This window comes from Telopea speciosissima, chromosome 2, assembly GCF_018873765.1.
Source record: "Telopea speciosissima isolate NSW1024214 ecotype Mountain lineage chromosome 2, Tspe_v1, whole genome shotgun sequence".
In the NCBI taxonomy this organism is placed as follows: domain Eukaryota; kingdom Viridiplantae; phylum Streptophyta; class Magnoliopsida; order Proteales; family Proteaceae; genus Telopea; species Telopea speciosissima.
In genome coordinates this window covers 59,384,523-59,398,106 of record NC_057917.1, presented here as the reverse complement: position 1 = coordinate 59,398,106, position 13,584 = coordinate 59,384,523, and the positions used below count along the sequence as shown (strand labels likewise).

Here is a 13,584-nt window from a genome sequence, read left to right as displayed (position 1 = left end):
AGAAGGAAGCCCTTTTGTGAATATGTCAGCCACTTGAGAAGAGGATCGAACAAAGTGAACCTGAAGAGTGTGATTGAGCAGTAGATCCCTGACAAAGTGGTAATCCACTTCTACATGCTGGATTCGAGCATGTAGGATTTGATTTTCTGTCATGTGAGTGGCTGAGATGTTATCACAGTGAATGAGGGATGGAATCTTCAGGTTGAGATGAAGATCTCGAAAAAGATAGGAGCACCACAGTAGTTCAGAGGCTGTAATAGCCAAGGCCTTGTATTCTGCTTCCGAGCTAGATCTTGAGACTGTGGGCTGCTTCTTGGAGGACCATGATATCAAATTGGGACCTAAGAAAATGCAAAAGCCAGTGGTGGACCTTCGAATATCAGGGCAGCCTGCCCAGTCCGAATCAGAATAAGCTTGGATAGTGTTGATAGAGCCAGGGATAATGCGAAGGCCAGCCCCAAGTGTGTGTTTGAGATATCTAAGGATTCTTTTGATTGCATTGAGGTGTTCAGTTGTGGGTAAGTGCATAAATTGACACTTGGTTTACAGAGTAGGAGATATTAGGCCTTGTGATGGTGAGGTATTGAAGGGAACCCACTATTTGTCTGTACTCATGTGGATCAGCCAAGGGTGTACCAGCTGTTGAAGAAAGCTTAGATCCAGCAACACATGGTGTAGAGCATGGTTTATTGCCTGTCATTCCTATCCAAGTTAGCAGATCAAGACAATACTTCGATTGGGTGAGAAGAAGACCCTTACTGCTGCGGACTGCCTCAATGCCAAGGAAATAATGTAGGCTGCCAAGATCACTCATAGCAAATGCTGAGCCAAGGAGATTAACAAAGTTATTAAGCACTGCAGAGGTGTCTCCAGTGGGATGAGCAGCGCTGATAAAGCCTGGAGGCTGCTGCATATACACTTCCTCATGGAGAGAGCCATGAAGGAAGGCATTTTTGACATCAAGTTGTTTAATTGGCCAATTGGAGGAGATGGCAACAAAGAGGACAGTCTGGATGGTTGTAGCTTTGACGACAGGGCTAAATGTCTCTACAAAATCAATGCCAGGAAGCTAGTGGAAGCCCTTGGCAACAAGGCGTGCTTTAAGCCTCTTAATGGAACCATCACTGTGAGTTTTAATTCTGTATACCCACTTGCATCCTATGAGATTGGATGCTTGAGAAGATGGAACAAGGGTCCAAGTGTGGTTGGAAATGAGTGTTGTATACTCCTCCTGCATGGCAGAGACCCACTTTGGGTCGGCAGAGGCCTCTTTATAACAAGAAGGTTCAGCCAAGGAGGGTGATATAGAAGCAAGAAGGGCTCTAGAGATGGGGTACTTTGTGGTGAGCATGGAGATGGGAACATGGGGTTTCAGGTGCCCTGTTTGTTGCCTAGTAACCATGCGATGATGTGAAGGAGGAGGGGGAGGTGGTGGTGGTGGTGGAGATGGTGGGGAAGGAGGAGGTGTTGGGGTAGGTAAGGCTGGGATGGGTTGTGTAGGAGAGGGTGGAGGGGAGAGAGCAGGTGGAGTACTGGATTGTGTTGAAGGTGGGGTGATGGGTAAGAGAACTGTGGTGGGGTGATTGGTAGTGGTGGACTGTGGGAGGTGAGAGGCCTCGGTGGAGGGTGGAGCAAATGGAAATGAATGTTCATAAAAAATTACATGTCTAAAGATGTAAACCCTGCCAGTGGGGAGGTGAAGACACCTATAGCCTCGGTGATGAGGACTATAACCAACAAAAATGCAGGGCAGTGACTTGGGAGAGAGTTTATCCTTGCGGTAGGGTCTCAGACAAGGAAAACATTTGCAGCCAAATACCCGCAGGAAGGTATAGTGTGGTGGTTGATGAAATAGCACCTCATGAGGGGATTTGTTGCCCAAAACAGGGGTTGGGAGACGGTTGATCAAGTACACGGTTGTATTAAAGGCCTCAAGCCAGTACTGGGGGGGGGGAAGATGAGCTTGGAACAATAAGGTAAGGCCCATATCAGTAATATGTCTGTGTTTCCTTTCAGCAATGCCGTTTTTCTCAGGGGTGTGAGGGCAGGATACCCGTGAGACAATACCATGGGAGTCCAAGTAGGCCTTGAAAGGGCCCTTAGTGAGTTCCAGAGCCCCATCACTATGGAATGCCTTAATGGAATGAGAAAATAAATTTTCAGCCTGCAATTTAAAGTGTTCAAAGCATTGAAGAACAGTGGATGTAAGATTAAGGGGATAGAGCCAAGTGAACCTGCTGTATTCATCAATAAAGATAACATAAGAGTGATACCCAGTGAAGGATGCTGTTTGGGTAGGACCCCAAAGGTCACAATGTATTACTTCTAATGGATATTTGGAGGTTCTTACAATAGGGGAAAAAGGCAGCTTATGATGTTTGCCTAAAAAACAGGATTCACAAACAAAATTAGACTTAACACTCTTAGGAAAGCTAAGAAACTTGCTGTTCTTGAGATGGTGAAGTATGGTGGAGGAGGGATGCCCCAAACGCATATGCTAGATTTGAGGAGAAAGTCTGGAGCTGAGAAGAGCTGTGTGAAACTGCTGAAGGGAAGAAGCCTTTGTGACTGGAAGGTGATAAAGTTCATCCTGAAATGGACCCGGGAGCAGTGTGTGACCTGTGAGAAGGTCCTTTACACAGAAACCCTAAGAGTAAAAACAAACACAGTAGTTGTTGTCACGAGTCAGCTTGGAAATGGATAATAAATTCTTAGAAATTTGAAGAACTAAGGTATCCTTTAAGAGTAAAGCAGAACCAGGGGTGGGGAGTGAGGTTGAACCCAAATGAGAAATGTGCAGAGGCTTACCATCAACAACAAGAACCTGGTCAGAGCCTGTGTAAGCAGCAGGTTGATGAAGAGCAGGGTCAAACGTCATGTGGAATGTTGTGCCTGAGTCAGTCACCCAAGAAGAGGTATCTGAAGGAGAAAATGATGATGGAGGAGCTGTATGCAGGCCTGCAAAGGCTGTAGGAGGATCAGTTGGTGGTTGAGGACCTGTGGCACTGTTGCGACTTGCAGAGTAACGAAAATAGCACTTGCTGGTTGAGTGCCCTGTTTTGGCACAGATATGGCACTTGACAGATCTATTGAAGGAGTTATTGGAGAAAGACCGATTGGAGGAAGGGAAAGGACCAGTGGGTGATGGAGATGGCTGATATTGGTTGGGTGGATAACGTGGCTTGAAGCTAGAGTTAGGTCTAATGATGGGTTGCCCTTTGGGTTTGGTATTAGGACTATGGGCAGTGCTTTGTAAAAAGAGAAGAGCAGTTTGGGTATGGAGATCTGGAAGGGAAGTAGGGTTCCCAAAGCCTCGTTTGAGGTGTTGTTCATGAGTTAACAATTTGGCCCGAAGGTCTGAAAATGAAACTAGAGGAGTAGAGTTTTAAATGGTAATGACAAAGGGTGTGTAGTCTGTATCAAGCCCATTCAGGGCGTAACCCACAAGTTCATCATCCTTTACTCGATCTCCAATAACAGCAAGTGAGTCAGAGAGGCTCTTTAGTCTGCTCATGTATTCAGTGATGGTGGAGTTTCCTTTACGGATGGACATCAGTTCTTGCATGGCGCAGATAGTTGCGTTGAGCAGCAGATTGTTGCTGGAAGAGATGAGCCAGGGAATCCCAGACATCTTTGGCTGTCTTCAAACCAAGTATGTGAGCAGAGAGTGATTCATTGAGTGTGGCAATGATGCAGGCACGAACAAAGTGATCAGTCTTTCGCCAGATTGGGTAGTCTGGGTTGGGTATGGTGGCAATGATTGTTGTGCCTTCAGCGTCCTTAGAAGTTTGAGTGATGGTTTGGGGAGGAACAGGAAGAGATCCATCAACATGCTCCATTAGATCTGAGCTAATGAAGATGGACTCAAGTTGTTCTTTCCAGAGAAGGTAATTAGATCCATCGAGTTTTATAGCAACAAGGTTGCTGAGGCTGGTGATGGGAAAGGGTAAGCCATTTGGCTTGCAGGGAGAAGCAGAGGAATAAGCGGAAATTTGTTTCAAAGCTCTGATACCATGAAAGTTTGGGAAGAAAGGTGATTTCGTAATGTGTATCACCTATTTCCTGTTGATATTTATATAGTATTACATGAGATTTATGCCCAGTATTACAGGGGTAAAAGAGGTACAAAACAGAGAGTCATGCTATACAGGTTGTTACACAAAGAGAATATTTGGTACTCTAACAAAATCACAAATATCAGAGGTTGTTAGAGTCACGCAGATCATGTTGGTTATCAAGCCACATAACCGTTCTTTTTTCCTAGACTTAGATTTTGCTATATAGGTATATATCATTGAAAAATGCTAAAATGAATATTAAGGAGAGTATCCGTGGATAAGGCTCTCTGTCCTGCAAGTTAATCATGGCATGTATGGTCTTGTCTATTACTTCTTCCTTTATCTTTGGAGGCACGTATTTGTGTAGAAGTCATCCTTAAAAGTTAGTTGTTAAAAGGTGTCCAAGTACATATAAAGTTTCCACAAATCGATGTGAGATTATTATTTCTGCCTTCTACGTCAAATCCTAACATGAAAAAGAGCCTCTCTCAGCAAATGGTAATGGGAATTGGCACAGCTCCGCTTCTAACCTCATCGCAAGGCAATAGGTCAAGTGTGAGAAGGGTTCTTCCTCAGTTCGCTAGAGCTAGGAGTTCTTGCAATGGTTATGTAGAATTTGCTAGCATGTCCCACTTCCCACCAATGGTTAGGCTATGAATGAAGGCTCCATTTACTTCAAGGGAGGAAGCCAAGCCACGAGAATCTAATCAATATGAATTAAGCTTGAAGGCGTTGTTACTGTTTTGTTAAGTTTCCATCAGCAACCAGTGACAGGACCAAAAGTATGAAAATCGGTGAGATCGGAATCAGCCTAATTAACTCTAGAATCGGCCACCTCAGATCTGAAAACTTAATGATTTGGTGAGAAAAAACCACCTTAGAATCAATTAGAAAGGAACATCCAAAATCAGGATCATTCATGACCGATTATGATCCGAATCAATTGGTTCAACCAATCCAAATCCGATTTTTGAAACAGCGGTCAAGACAACTTGCATCCTTTCCTCAATCCTCACAAAATAATTACTATTATCTTGGGACCTTGATAAAAAAAAAATGGTCTATGCTTTCCACATGGTTGCATGGGCTCCTACACCAACGTGGGGGTCAATGAGAGTGTGCGTAGAAACGTCAACATGGATGAAATCTTTTATTTCATGAGCAATCAGGCAGCATTCTTTTTTCCTTCAATTTAAAAAAAAGAAGGAAAAATCAGAAAAGAATATATACACCAGCGCATCCTCTCTCTCTCTCTCTCCCTCCTCCAAGTCACCAAACACCCATTCCCTCTCATCAATCTCCCTGCCCCATAATTGGACGAACCAGCGGTCCAGCACCCAGCACCCAGCCCACCATTAGTGGGGCACGCGAGGAGCATGTAGATCCCCTGCCGAAAAGAAAATACATCCTATTGCTGAAAGTTCTCAAATAAGTTTTTTAAAGCTCTTGGCAAGGGAGGGGCCATGGCATCCTTAGTGCTTTGGTAGCTTGGTGACTAGACAGAGAGTATCCTCGTACAACACTGCCCCTATCTCCTTACCGCACAATGCAAAACCCATCATGGGCCATTTCCCAAATGATGGAAGCACTTTTTTGTGGGAAATGCATGTGTGGGGTAATAATGTCAAGAAATGCCAATTCAGCAAATATGGTAAAGGAGAATCAAAAAAACTGATGTTTACATAAAACCTAAGACCAAGTTTCCTTTCATTGATGCCTGTAGATGGCCATAGCAAAGGGAAATTTCGATTTCGTCAATAGAGTGTGAGTATAATGATGACCCAAGAACCCCAAGGGGTAACTCAGTTGGTAAAGACCAACACTTCATAATTAAGAGGTCATGAGTTTAACTTTCAAGGTTTACCAAAAAAAAAAAATGAGTTTAACTTTCAAGAGAGAATATAACATAGGTTCCGTTTGGTTGCTCAACATGATTATATAAACTATTTAAATTTTATATCATATTTAATAATGATATTTTTTAGATGTAATTTTTTATTTTACTTTTCAAATCCTAGGGATTTAGACACTAATTAAAACAAAATTTTAATAACCATATATAAAATGATACATAGTTAATGATATAACCATATGGAATAATTATTACAAAAGTTTCTTTATTAGATTTGAAAATTTCACTTCCCTTCAATTTTCCTTGCAACTAAAGGAAACCCTAAGGAATGCAAACCCCAATATAATATCAACTACTTGGTGTCCATCCAATGTATCTGCCATGATTATTCATATCCCTCCTTTTCTTTGCACAACACTTCTATTGTGATCCAAGAATTTGGCTTCAGCCTGTGAATTGAAAATTTAGCTCAGCTCTATTTGCCCCCTTGTCCAGACCATCCAAAATGTGATGAAAAGAGGCTCTAAACAGCTTTAACAATTTACACCACAAGATCTAAACATGTCAAGAGAACTGTCGAACTGATAAACCAACTACTTGACATTCCACATAACATTCTTCCTTCTTTTAACTGTGTATGCATGTGCGTGCGTGTGCTCCCAGTTATAAAAAAAAACAAAAACACAAGTATAAAAACCTTCACTCCAAAATTTTATTCCCAAATAGGAGCAAAGACGCTCAAATGTTTCAAAATAGACAGCTACATGAAGAACATTGAGAGCAATTATTTATCAGTGTAAGCTCAAAATCACACCATCCATTATCCCAAGATTTCTCCTCGTATTCTTCCAATCCATCCATCTTTTACTTGAACCATTCTCATGCCCCTTTGAACCATACACATATCTGGATTAGCGATCTTTAACCCAGGCTAAGCAGAGTTCTTCAGAACCCATTCCACCAGAGTTGAAACGCCAAACCCAGTTGCACACTTTTTCTTGTCATTCCAAACAGGGCCAGCCATGTCGATATGCATCCATTGGACTTTCTCATCCACAAACTGCAAAAATAAGAAACATTAGAGTTTCAGAACCAAAACATAATTCTCAGCTGGCTACTTAGAATCAATCAATACCCTTCCCGGGGGAGGGGGAGGGGAGGAAGGACATCACTGAACCCATGGTTTAGTCTCAAGAAGCCAAATATATTCAGAACAGAAAAATCATACTGAATTTTGGTAACTAATAACATTATCCATTAGAAAAGAAGATAATAAAAACATCTATACCTGTTTCAAGAAGAGAGCAGCAGTGATAGAACCACCTGGACGACCGCCTGTGTTCACCATATCAGCAACCCCTGATTTCATGGATTCCCAATAGCTGTCCTCCAATGGCATTCGCCAGAGCTTCTCCCCAGCAACCTCTGAAGCAGCTAAAACCTCCTTTGCCAGGTCATCACTTGGTGTAAAGACTCCTGTTCAAGAATTGAAGTTCCCCCAATGTAAACTCTTAGATTTCAAGTCTTCAGAGATTTAGCATTTTCATAGCAGATTGCTTACAAAGCCACAGGCCACTTATATGGCTCTGTCATTCCTATATGATGGATCCACAATCCACATGTTTAACCATGTGGTCCTGAAAATTCTGGACAAAATATACTCCAAAGATTTGGAGTGGGAGGGGAGCAAGAGAGGGAGTGAGTGAATGCACCTGCAATAGTGGGCCCAAGTGCAATTATACAAGCCCCAGTCAACGTTGCCAGATCGACTATCTGAAAAGCGCAGTTTCAGAAGGTGTTAGCAAGAAATCTAAATCGACAAAGAATCCAAAAGAATATCTTATAAAAAGGAAATCAGAAAGTAAAACTTTAAAAGGCTAAACAAATAAGATTACAGGAGCAAAATAACCATATGCTTTTATAGCAATACCAAAAGACATAAGCAATATCCTAATACATCTCAATGAATTGCACAAAGAAAATCTAGCCATTAAACAAAAGAACAGCTCCTCCATTTTTCAATCAAAGCCACATGATCTGCAAAATTTCCCCAACCAGAAAACCTTTTGGGAGATATCATCGCTCTTTTTTATAGGGTTTCCATTAAAGACAGTAAGACACTCACTGAGGGGAAGGAAACTATATGCTAAACATTATGATGCATGAACACATTAATTGAAAAAGAATTCTAAAGAAATCTTACATCTTCCAAACAGGTCACAAGAACGGAAAACCAATTATCTTGTGCTAAATCTAGAATCCGATTCTTCAAATGAATTACCAGCCACAAACTCAGAAAGGGTATTTCAAGAGTTTTTTTCCCCGGGGGGGGGGGGGGGGGGGGAGGGTTGTTAATCTATTTCAAGATTTTAGACTTCTATTGTTTATGGAGATGTACAAGCACATGTACTCAATCACACCACTACATACATACATATATGAACACACATGTATATGGCCAAAGAAAGAGTTTGAAAATGATGGTAAACAGATTTTTTTTCCTTTTTTTGCAAACATGCGCTTTCTTGGTGGGGTTAATCAATATTAAGACCAAGACCCAAGGATGTCATGCTCATTCTGAATAACAATGCGCAAAATCAAGATGACCATACCTTCTCTACACCTTGGTTGCAAGCATAAACCAATGCATCTGCAAGGGTAAGTCTGCCTTCAGCATCAGTATTATTGACCTGCCATTCAGAAATACAGCCAAGAAAACCTGATTAATCATTAACATATATAAACACGTATGGAGAAGTTGAGAAGTAATGCAGATTGTTAAAAAGGCCTGAGGAAATTCCCAAAAAACGAGTATGTTTCCCTAAAAGGTTAATATGTTAACTGTAGAAAATGCAAGTACAAGTACCAACACACATCCACCACCAGATGCAGTCAATACAATTTGAGAAGGGGCAGTGGGTGGGTGAAATAGCCAAGCTACCGTTGGTTCCAATATCATCCCACTAATAGTTTTGAAGAAGCTCGGCCGGGAACGCACAGATATGATCTCTTTTCCTTCCCCACCGTCCTAGCTTCGTAGTTCCGTGGATCCGAACGAAGTGGTTCCAATGAACCGGTTAAGGTATGAAGCAGCATTAGCCTCAGAATCCACATCTGAATCCCCCGTAGAAGCAGAGGAATCCGCATTAGCAGCTTCAACTAGAGAATCCGAATCTGAATCCCGCAGTCCCATCCGTCGAAGAGAAGACCTTGGGCCCTTCCTTGGGTTAGCCTTTAGCAGAAACTATCAGTGAAATCCACACCCAAAAAAAAAAAGACTCATCTAGAAAGTTGAAATTGTGTCCAAGTTATCATCGATACCTGACCAGTTAACCCACAGAAAAAATATCTAACCTATTGGAACCAAATAACTGAAAATGACCAGATGCAGTCAATACAATTGGTAAGTTGAAACTGCTAATTTTGTTAATGTGGTCAGGCATGAACAGTCCTACTAACAGGAGCAGAAACTATCAGTGAAATCCACACCCAAAAAAAAAAAAGACTCATCTAGAAAGTTGAAATTGTGTCCAAGTTATCATCGATACCTGACCAGTTAACCCACAGAAAAAATATCTAACCTATTGGAACCAAATAACTGAAAATGACCAGATGCAGTCAATACAATTGGTAAGTTGAAACTGCTAATTTTGTTAATGTTGTCAGGCATGAACAGTCCTACTAACAGGAGCAGAAACTATCAGTGAAATCCACACCCAAAAAACAAACACTTATCCAGAAAGTTGAAATTGTGTCCAAGTTATCATCGGTACCTGACCAGTTAACCCATAGAAAAAATATCTAACCTATTGGAACCAAATAACTGAAAATGATTAGCAAACTTCTTTTGACACAATGGGATGCTGGCACAACAGCAGGAACTGCATGGGAAATTCTAAAAGGCAAGTTCTTCCATGTTTTAGTAGGGTTATCAACAGATAGGGTAAGGATAAGAAATTGCAATTGAGGTGGTAAAGCATTAAGAATGTTGTTTTAACCTTTTGATTGGGGATACCAAATGGGACACAGGATACTGCTTAAGACTTGAAAGAGCATTTTGGTAGATTAGATGGGATGGGTTATGAGAATATGGGCTAAGTCTGGATTTAACATGCATTAAAGGGTAATTGGCCCAGGCATCCAGTCAACTTGACATGGGATAAGGGTATATGGTCTAGGTATCAAGTCAACATATAAATATATTGTATATGATGTACAAATGTGTCAATTCCACCTGACCATCCCTATCTAGACAGGCAAATGTAAAGGTTAAGATTGTCTTACCTGTACCTACCCTTTAATTAAGGGCATAATAAATTTTCTCTTACACTCAATAACATTTATCCTCCAAATGAAGGTCGGGTAATGGGTACCTATTGACAGTCTTATGTTTCAGCATACTGTATAAGATGCCTGAGCCCATTTGCATGTCCTAGATTTCTAGAAATTAAGAGCTCTAATCCCCAATCCTCACCAACAGTGTCCATATCGAATGAGTATATGGGCATCTCAGGGTCTAATGCGACAGTGAGAGACTATTTCACCATTTAACATAAATAAGTAAATAGACTGTTAAAAACAAATGGGCCCAATTGTAGTAAACAGTCAAATGTATGCAACTACTGTTCTATAAATGACCAAAACTCTAATTTGATTTATTAAATCAAAACAAAGTAGAAAGATATTGAGGGTAAAGAAAAACACCTACTAGAGTTTTTAAGGATTTTATGAAAAGAAACAAAAAAGAAACACACAAGTGCTCGCACACACAGAGAGCACATGGTGAAATTAGAGCTCATTGGAAGAGGCAGAAAAAGTATATATAACCAGATATCACGAGTCATTCCCAAAGTTGAAGACCCCAAATTAAATTTTTCAGTGAGACACCAAAAAATTTTACCTCAATTGTTTTCCCATTTGAAGCTGTAAGGATGTCCCCAGGTCTCATTCCTGTACCACTTATCATGTTCTCACAAGCTGCAACAATGAAATGTACCTGGAAATACAACACGTGTTAGAACACATAACTACTCTGGACTTTCAGGCACTACTTTGGTAGAGAAGCAATGTACATATTGCTCAGATAGGCTAGGTGAACAACAAATGAAAACTTGCCTCTACTCCTGGAGGTTTGATTTCACCAATAGCTTTTGCTGCACCTAGAACTGCTGCTGAACCTCCCATGTCAAATTTCATGAGCTCAATCATGCAGCCTGGTCCCGTCTTGATGTTGTAGCCACCACTAATAACATAGAATTGAAACAAACATTCAGTATAAACCATAAGCCATACACATAAAGTCTCAAAAGGCAACAAAAATATCAATGTCAATGCCTATTTTCTACTTTTTCCCCCCCTCTTATCCTTCAACATCACAACAAATAGAAATATCGGTGCAAAAAAAAAAAGTTGCAGTAGAACAGAATGACACATCCTCTATCTATCCGGAGGCATAGTAATATGTACTAATCAAGGTATACCTAAGAAAACTCCAAAGCCAAGAATTAATCAACCAACCAACCAGATGATCATTTAATTGATTAAATTCTTCAGAAATTTGGAAACTATACGGAAACATCTATAAAATGAGTGATAGAGAGAGTATCAGATATTTTGGGACCTAGAAGATTTCTTGATTTCGGGTGACACATAGATACTCTATTCAGTGTCACCATCTTAAGAATTTTCAGAAACCAATATGGCAATATGGAAAAACACATTTAGAAAAGAAACAATTACCTGTCAAAAGTTAAACCCTTTCCAACTAACCCCAATTTGGCTTTGACAGGCCCAGTTACAGGTTTGTAACATAAATGGATAAAATGAGGAGGATTAGCAGAAGCAGCAGCAACACCCAAATAAGAACCCATTTTCAACTCTTTGCACTTCTCCACATCCAATATGTTTGCAGTAAGAACATCACTATGCATGGAAGCAATTTTGCAAGCCTCTTCAGCCAGTACACCTGAGATAGGAGGAACAAACAATTAAATCCATAATCAAATATCTAAATCACTTCTGCTCTAAAATGCAACAAATAAATTCACAGAAAGTTTAACCAATTCTTTTTGTAATACTAATCAAACAAGATGACCACCGGTATATGGTGCCACAGATGATGCGGATAGGTGCATGATACATTTTCAAGTCCAATATATCAAGGATGAAATCAAGAATTTACAATGAAAATTTATAACTTGTACGAACCAGGGGTAAGTACATTAGGAGGTGCATTAACGAGCTCTCTTCCAAAAATTACTCCAGAACAAACATCACCAGCGTACTTGAGATGCTTCTCTAATTCGGGTCCAGATCCCAGACCAATAATATCAACCGACTTCAAAGAAGCCTTCTTCGACTCTGACTTAAATCTAATATCTTCGAAAATTCCCAGCACAGTTCCTGAAACAATAAAGCATGATACGTTGAAAATTATAAATAAAAAAAAATCAATAAAATATAACAATAACAACATCAATCTCAATTGCAGGAATCATTAAACAAGTACCCGAAGTTATCGCCGAAGCAATAGTAAGCTTTGAATCAGCAGAGAGCCCTTCAGAGGAAGCAAGGGTAATAGCCACATTACTTGCTTGGGCAGTCTTGACAGCAGCCGCAACAGCCTCACCAAGGCCCCTGTAAACACTAGCAGACGAGGATGGGGTGCACTGGCCAAGCCCAATCAAACAGATCCTCTTAGAACCTAAACCCGGAAGCCTATGAACCGTTGACTGCCCAGCTTTCCCAGTGAAATCCTCCTCCGCCGATACTTCGGCTAACAGACCACCCAAATGGGTATCCAACTTTTTCAAAATCGAGTTCTCAAATTTACAGTTCTCATCCTTGGACATGTCTTTCTCTGAGACACCGACGGCAAGAATGTCTCCTTTCCATTCCACCAAATCGATCTCTTTCACGGCAAAATCGATCTGCAAGAAATTTTCGCAAACACATAAAACCCATTACAGATTGACCGTAAAATAACATCTTAAGATATTCAGAGATGAATCCAGTAAAAAAATTAACACAAAACTTTCCCACGTAGAAATGTTTCAGAGATAGATAGAGAGACCTTGGGGACCTCGACATGAGCAGGCTTAGTAAGGCCAAGAGTGGCCTGAGCAACAGTATGCGCCATGCGCAATCGCCGTCTAGAACTGAGAGGGTAAGCAAGAGAGAGAGGAAAGATCGGAAAAGGACTTAGTTTAGAGAGAGTTGAACGAGTAGAGGAACCCAAAAGAGAATAGAAAAAGGAAACAACTATAACAGCCATCGTCTGCAGCGAGTACGCTATTTATTGACAAAGCAAATGCGGTTGAGATGATCAAACAGCAATGATCTCATCAGCGTCAGCAGCATGACTTTATGATACCATCTTCCAATGGGGGTTGTCTGCACTCTCCATCTTATAGTTATCCTCATCCAAAGCTTTATTATTTGTTTGGTTTTTTTTTTTTTTTAATATTTTTTTATTTTATTTTTTATTTATCTCTTAAAAACAGATATGTGATTTAGTATTATTAGTAGGCGTGCGAATACTCAAAATCCGTTTCCGTATCTGTATCTGTTTAGCACTATCCGAATCCGTTCGAAAACTAAATGGATGCGGATACGGATAGGCTATAGTTATCCAAAAAACTATATTTACATGTAAACGGATAAAATATCTGATCC

At 40.6% G+C, this 13,584-nt stretch overlaps 1 protein-coding gene across 2 annotated transcripts; it reads right to left on the bottom strand.

The window, feature by feature from the left end:
• Window positions 1–6,602: 6,602 nt before the first annotated feature.
• On the bottom strand, window positions 6,603–13,198 carry LOC122651764 (leucine aminopeptidase 1-like). Of its 2 annotated transcripts, XR_006331505.1 has the most exons (11): window positions 12,983–13,198; window positions 12,419–12,839; window positions 12,118–12,312; window positions 11,650–11,875; window positions 11,026–11,152; window positions 10,811–10,906; window positions 8,523–8,600; window positions 7,623–7,683; window positions 7,199–7,386; window positions 6,746–6,970; window positions 6,603–6,715 (listed from the first exon to the last, which is right to left on the bottom strand). XR_006331505.1 is itself a non-coding variant. In XM_043845295.1 (10 exons), exons 1-10 carry the CDS (start codon window positions 13,181–13,183, stop codon window positions 6,842–6,844), a joined length of 1,722 nt encoding a protein of 573 aa, XP_043701230.1. In that variant the 5' UTR covers window positions 13,184–13,198; the 3' UTR covers window positions 6,603–6,841. The 2 variants fall into 2 exon arrangements, 1 of the variants encoding a protein (XP_043701230.1); XM_043845295.1 differs by having other exon boundaries at window positions 6,603–6,970.
• Window positions 13,199–13,584: the final 386 nt, after the last annotated feature.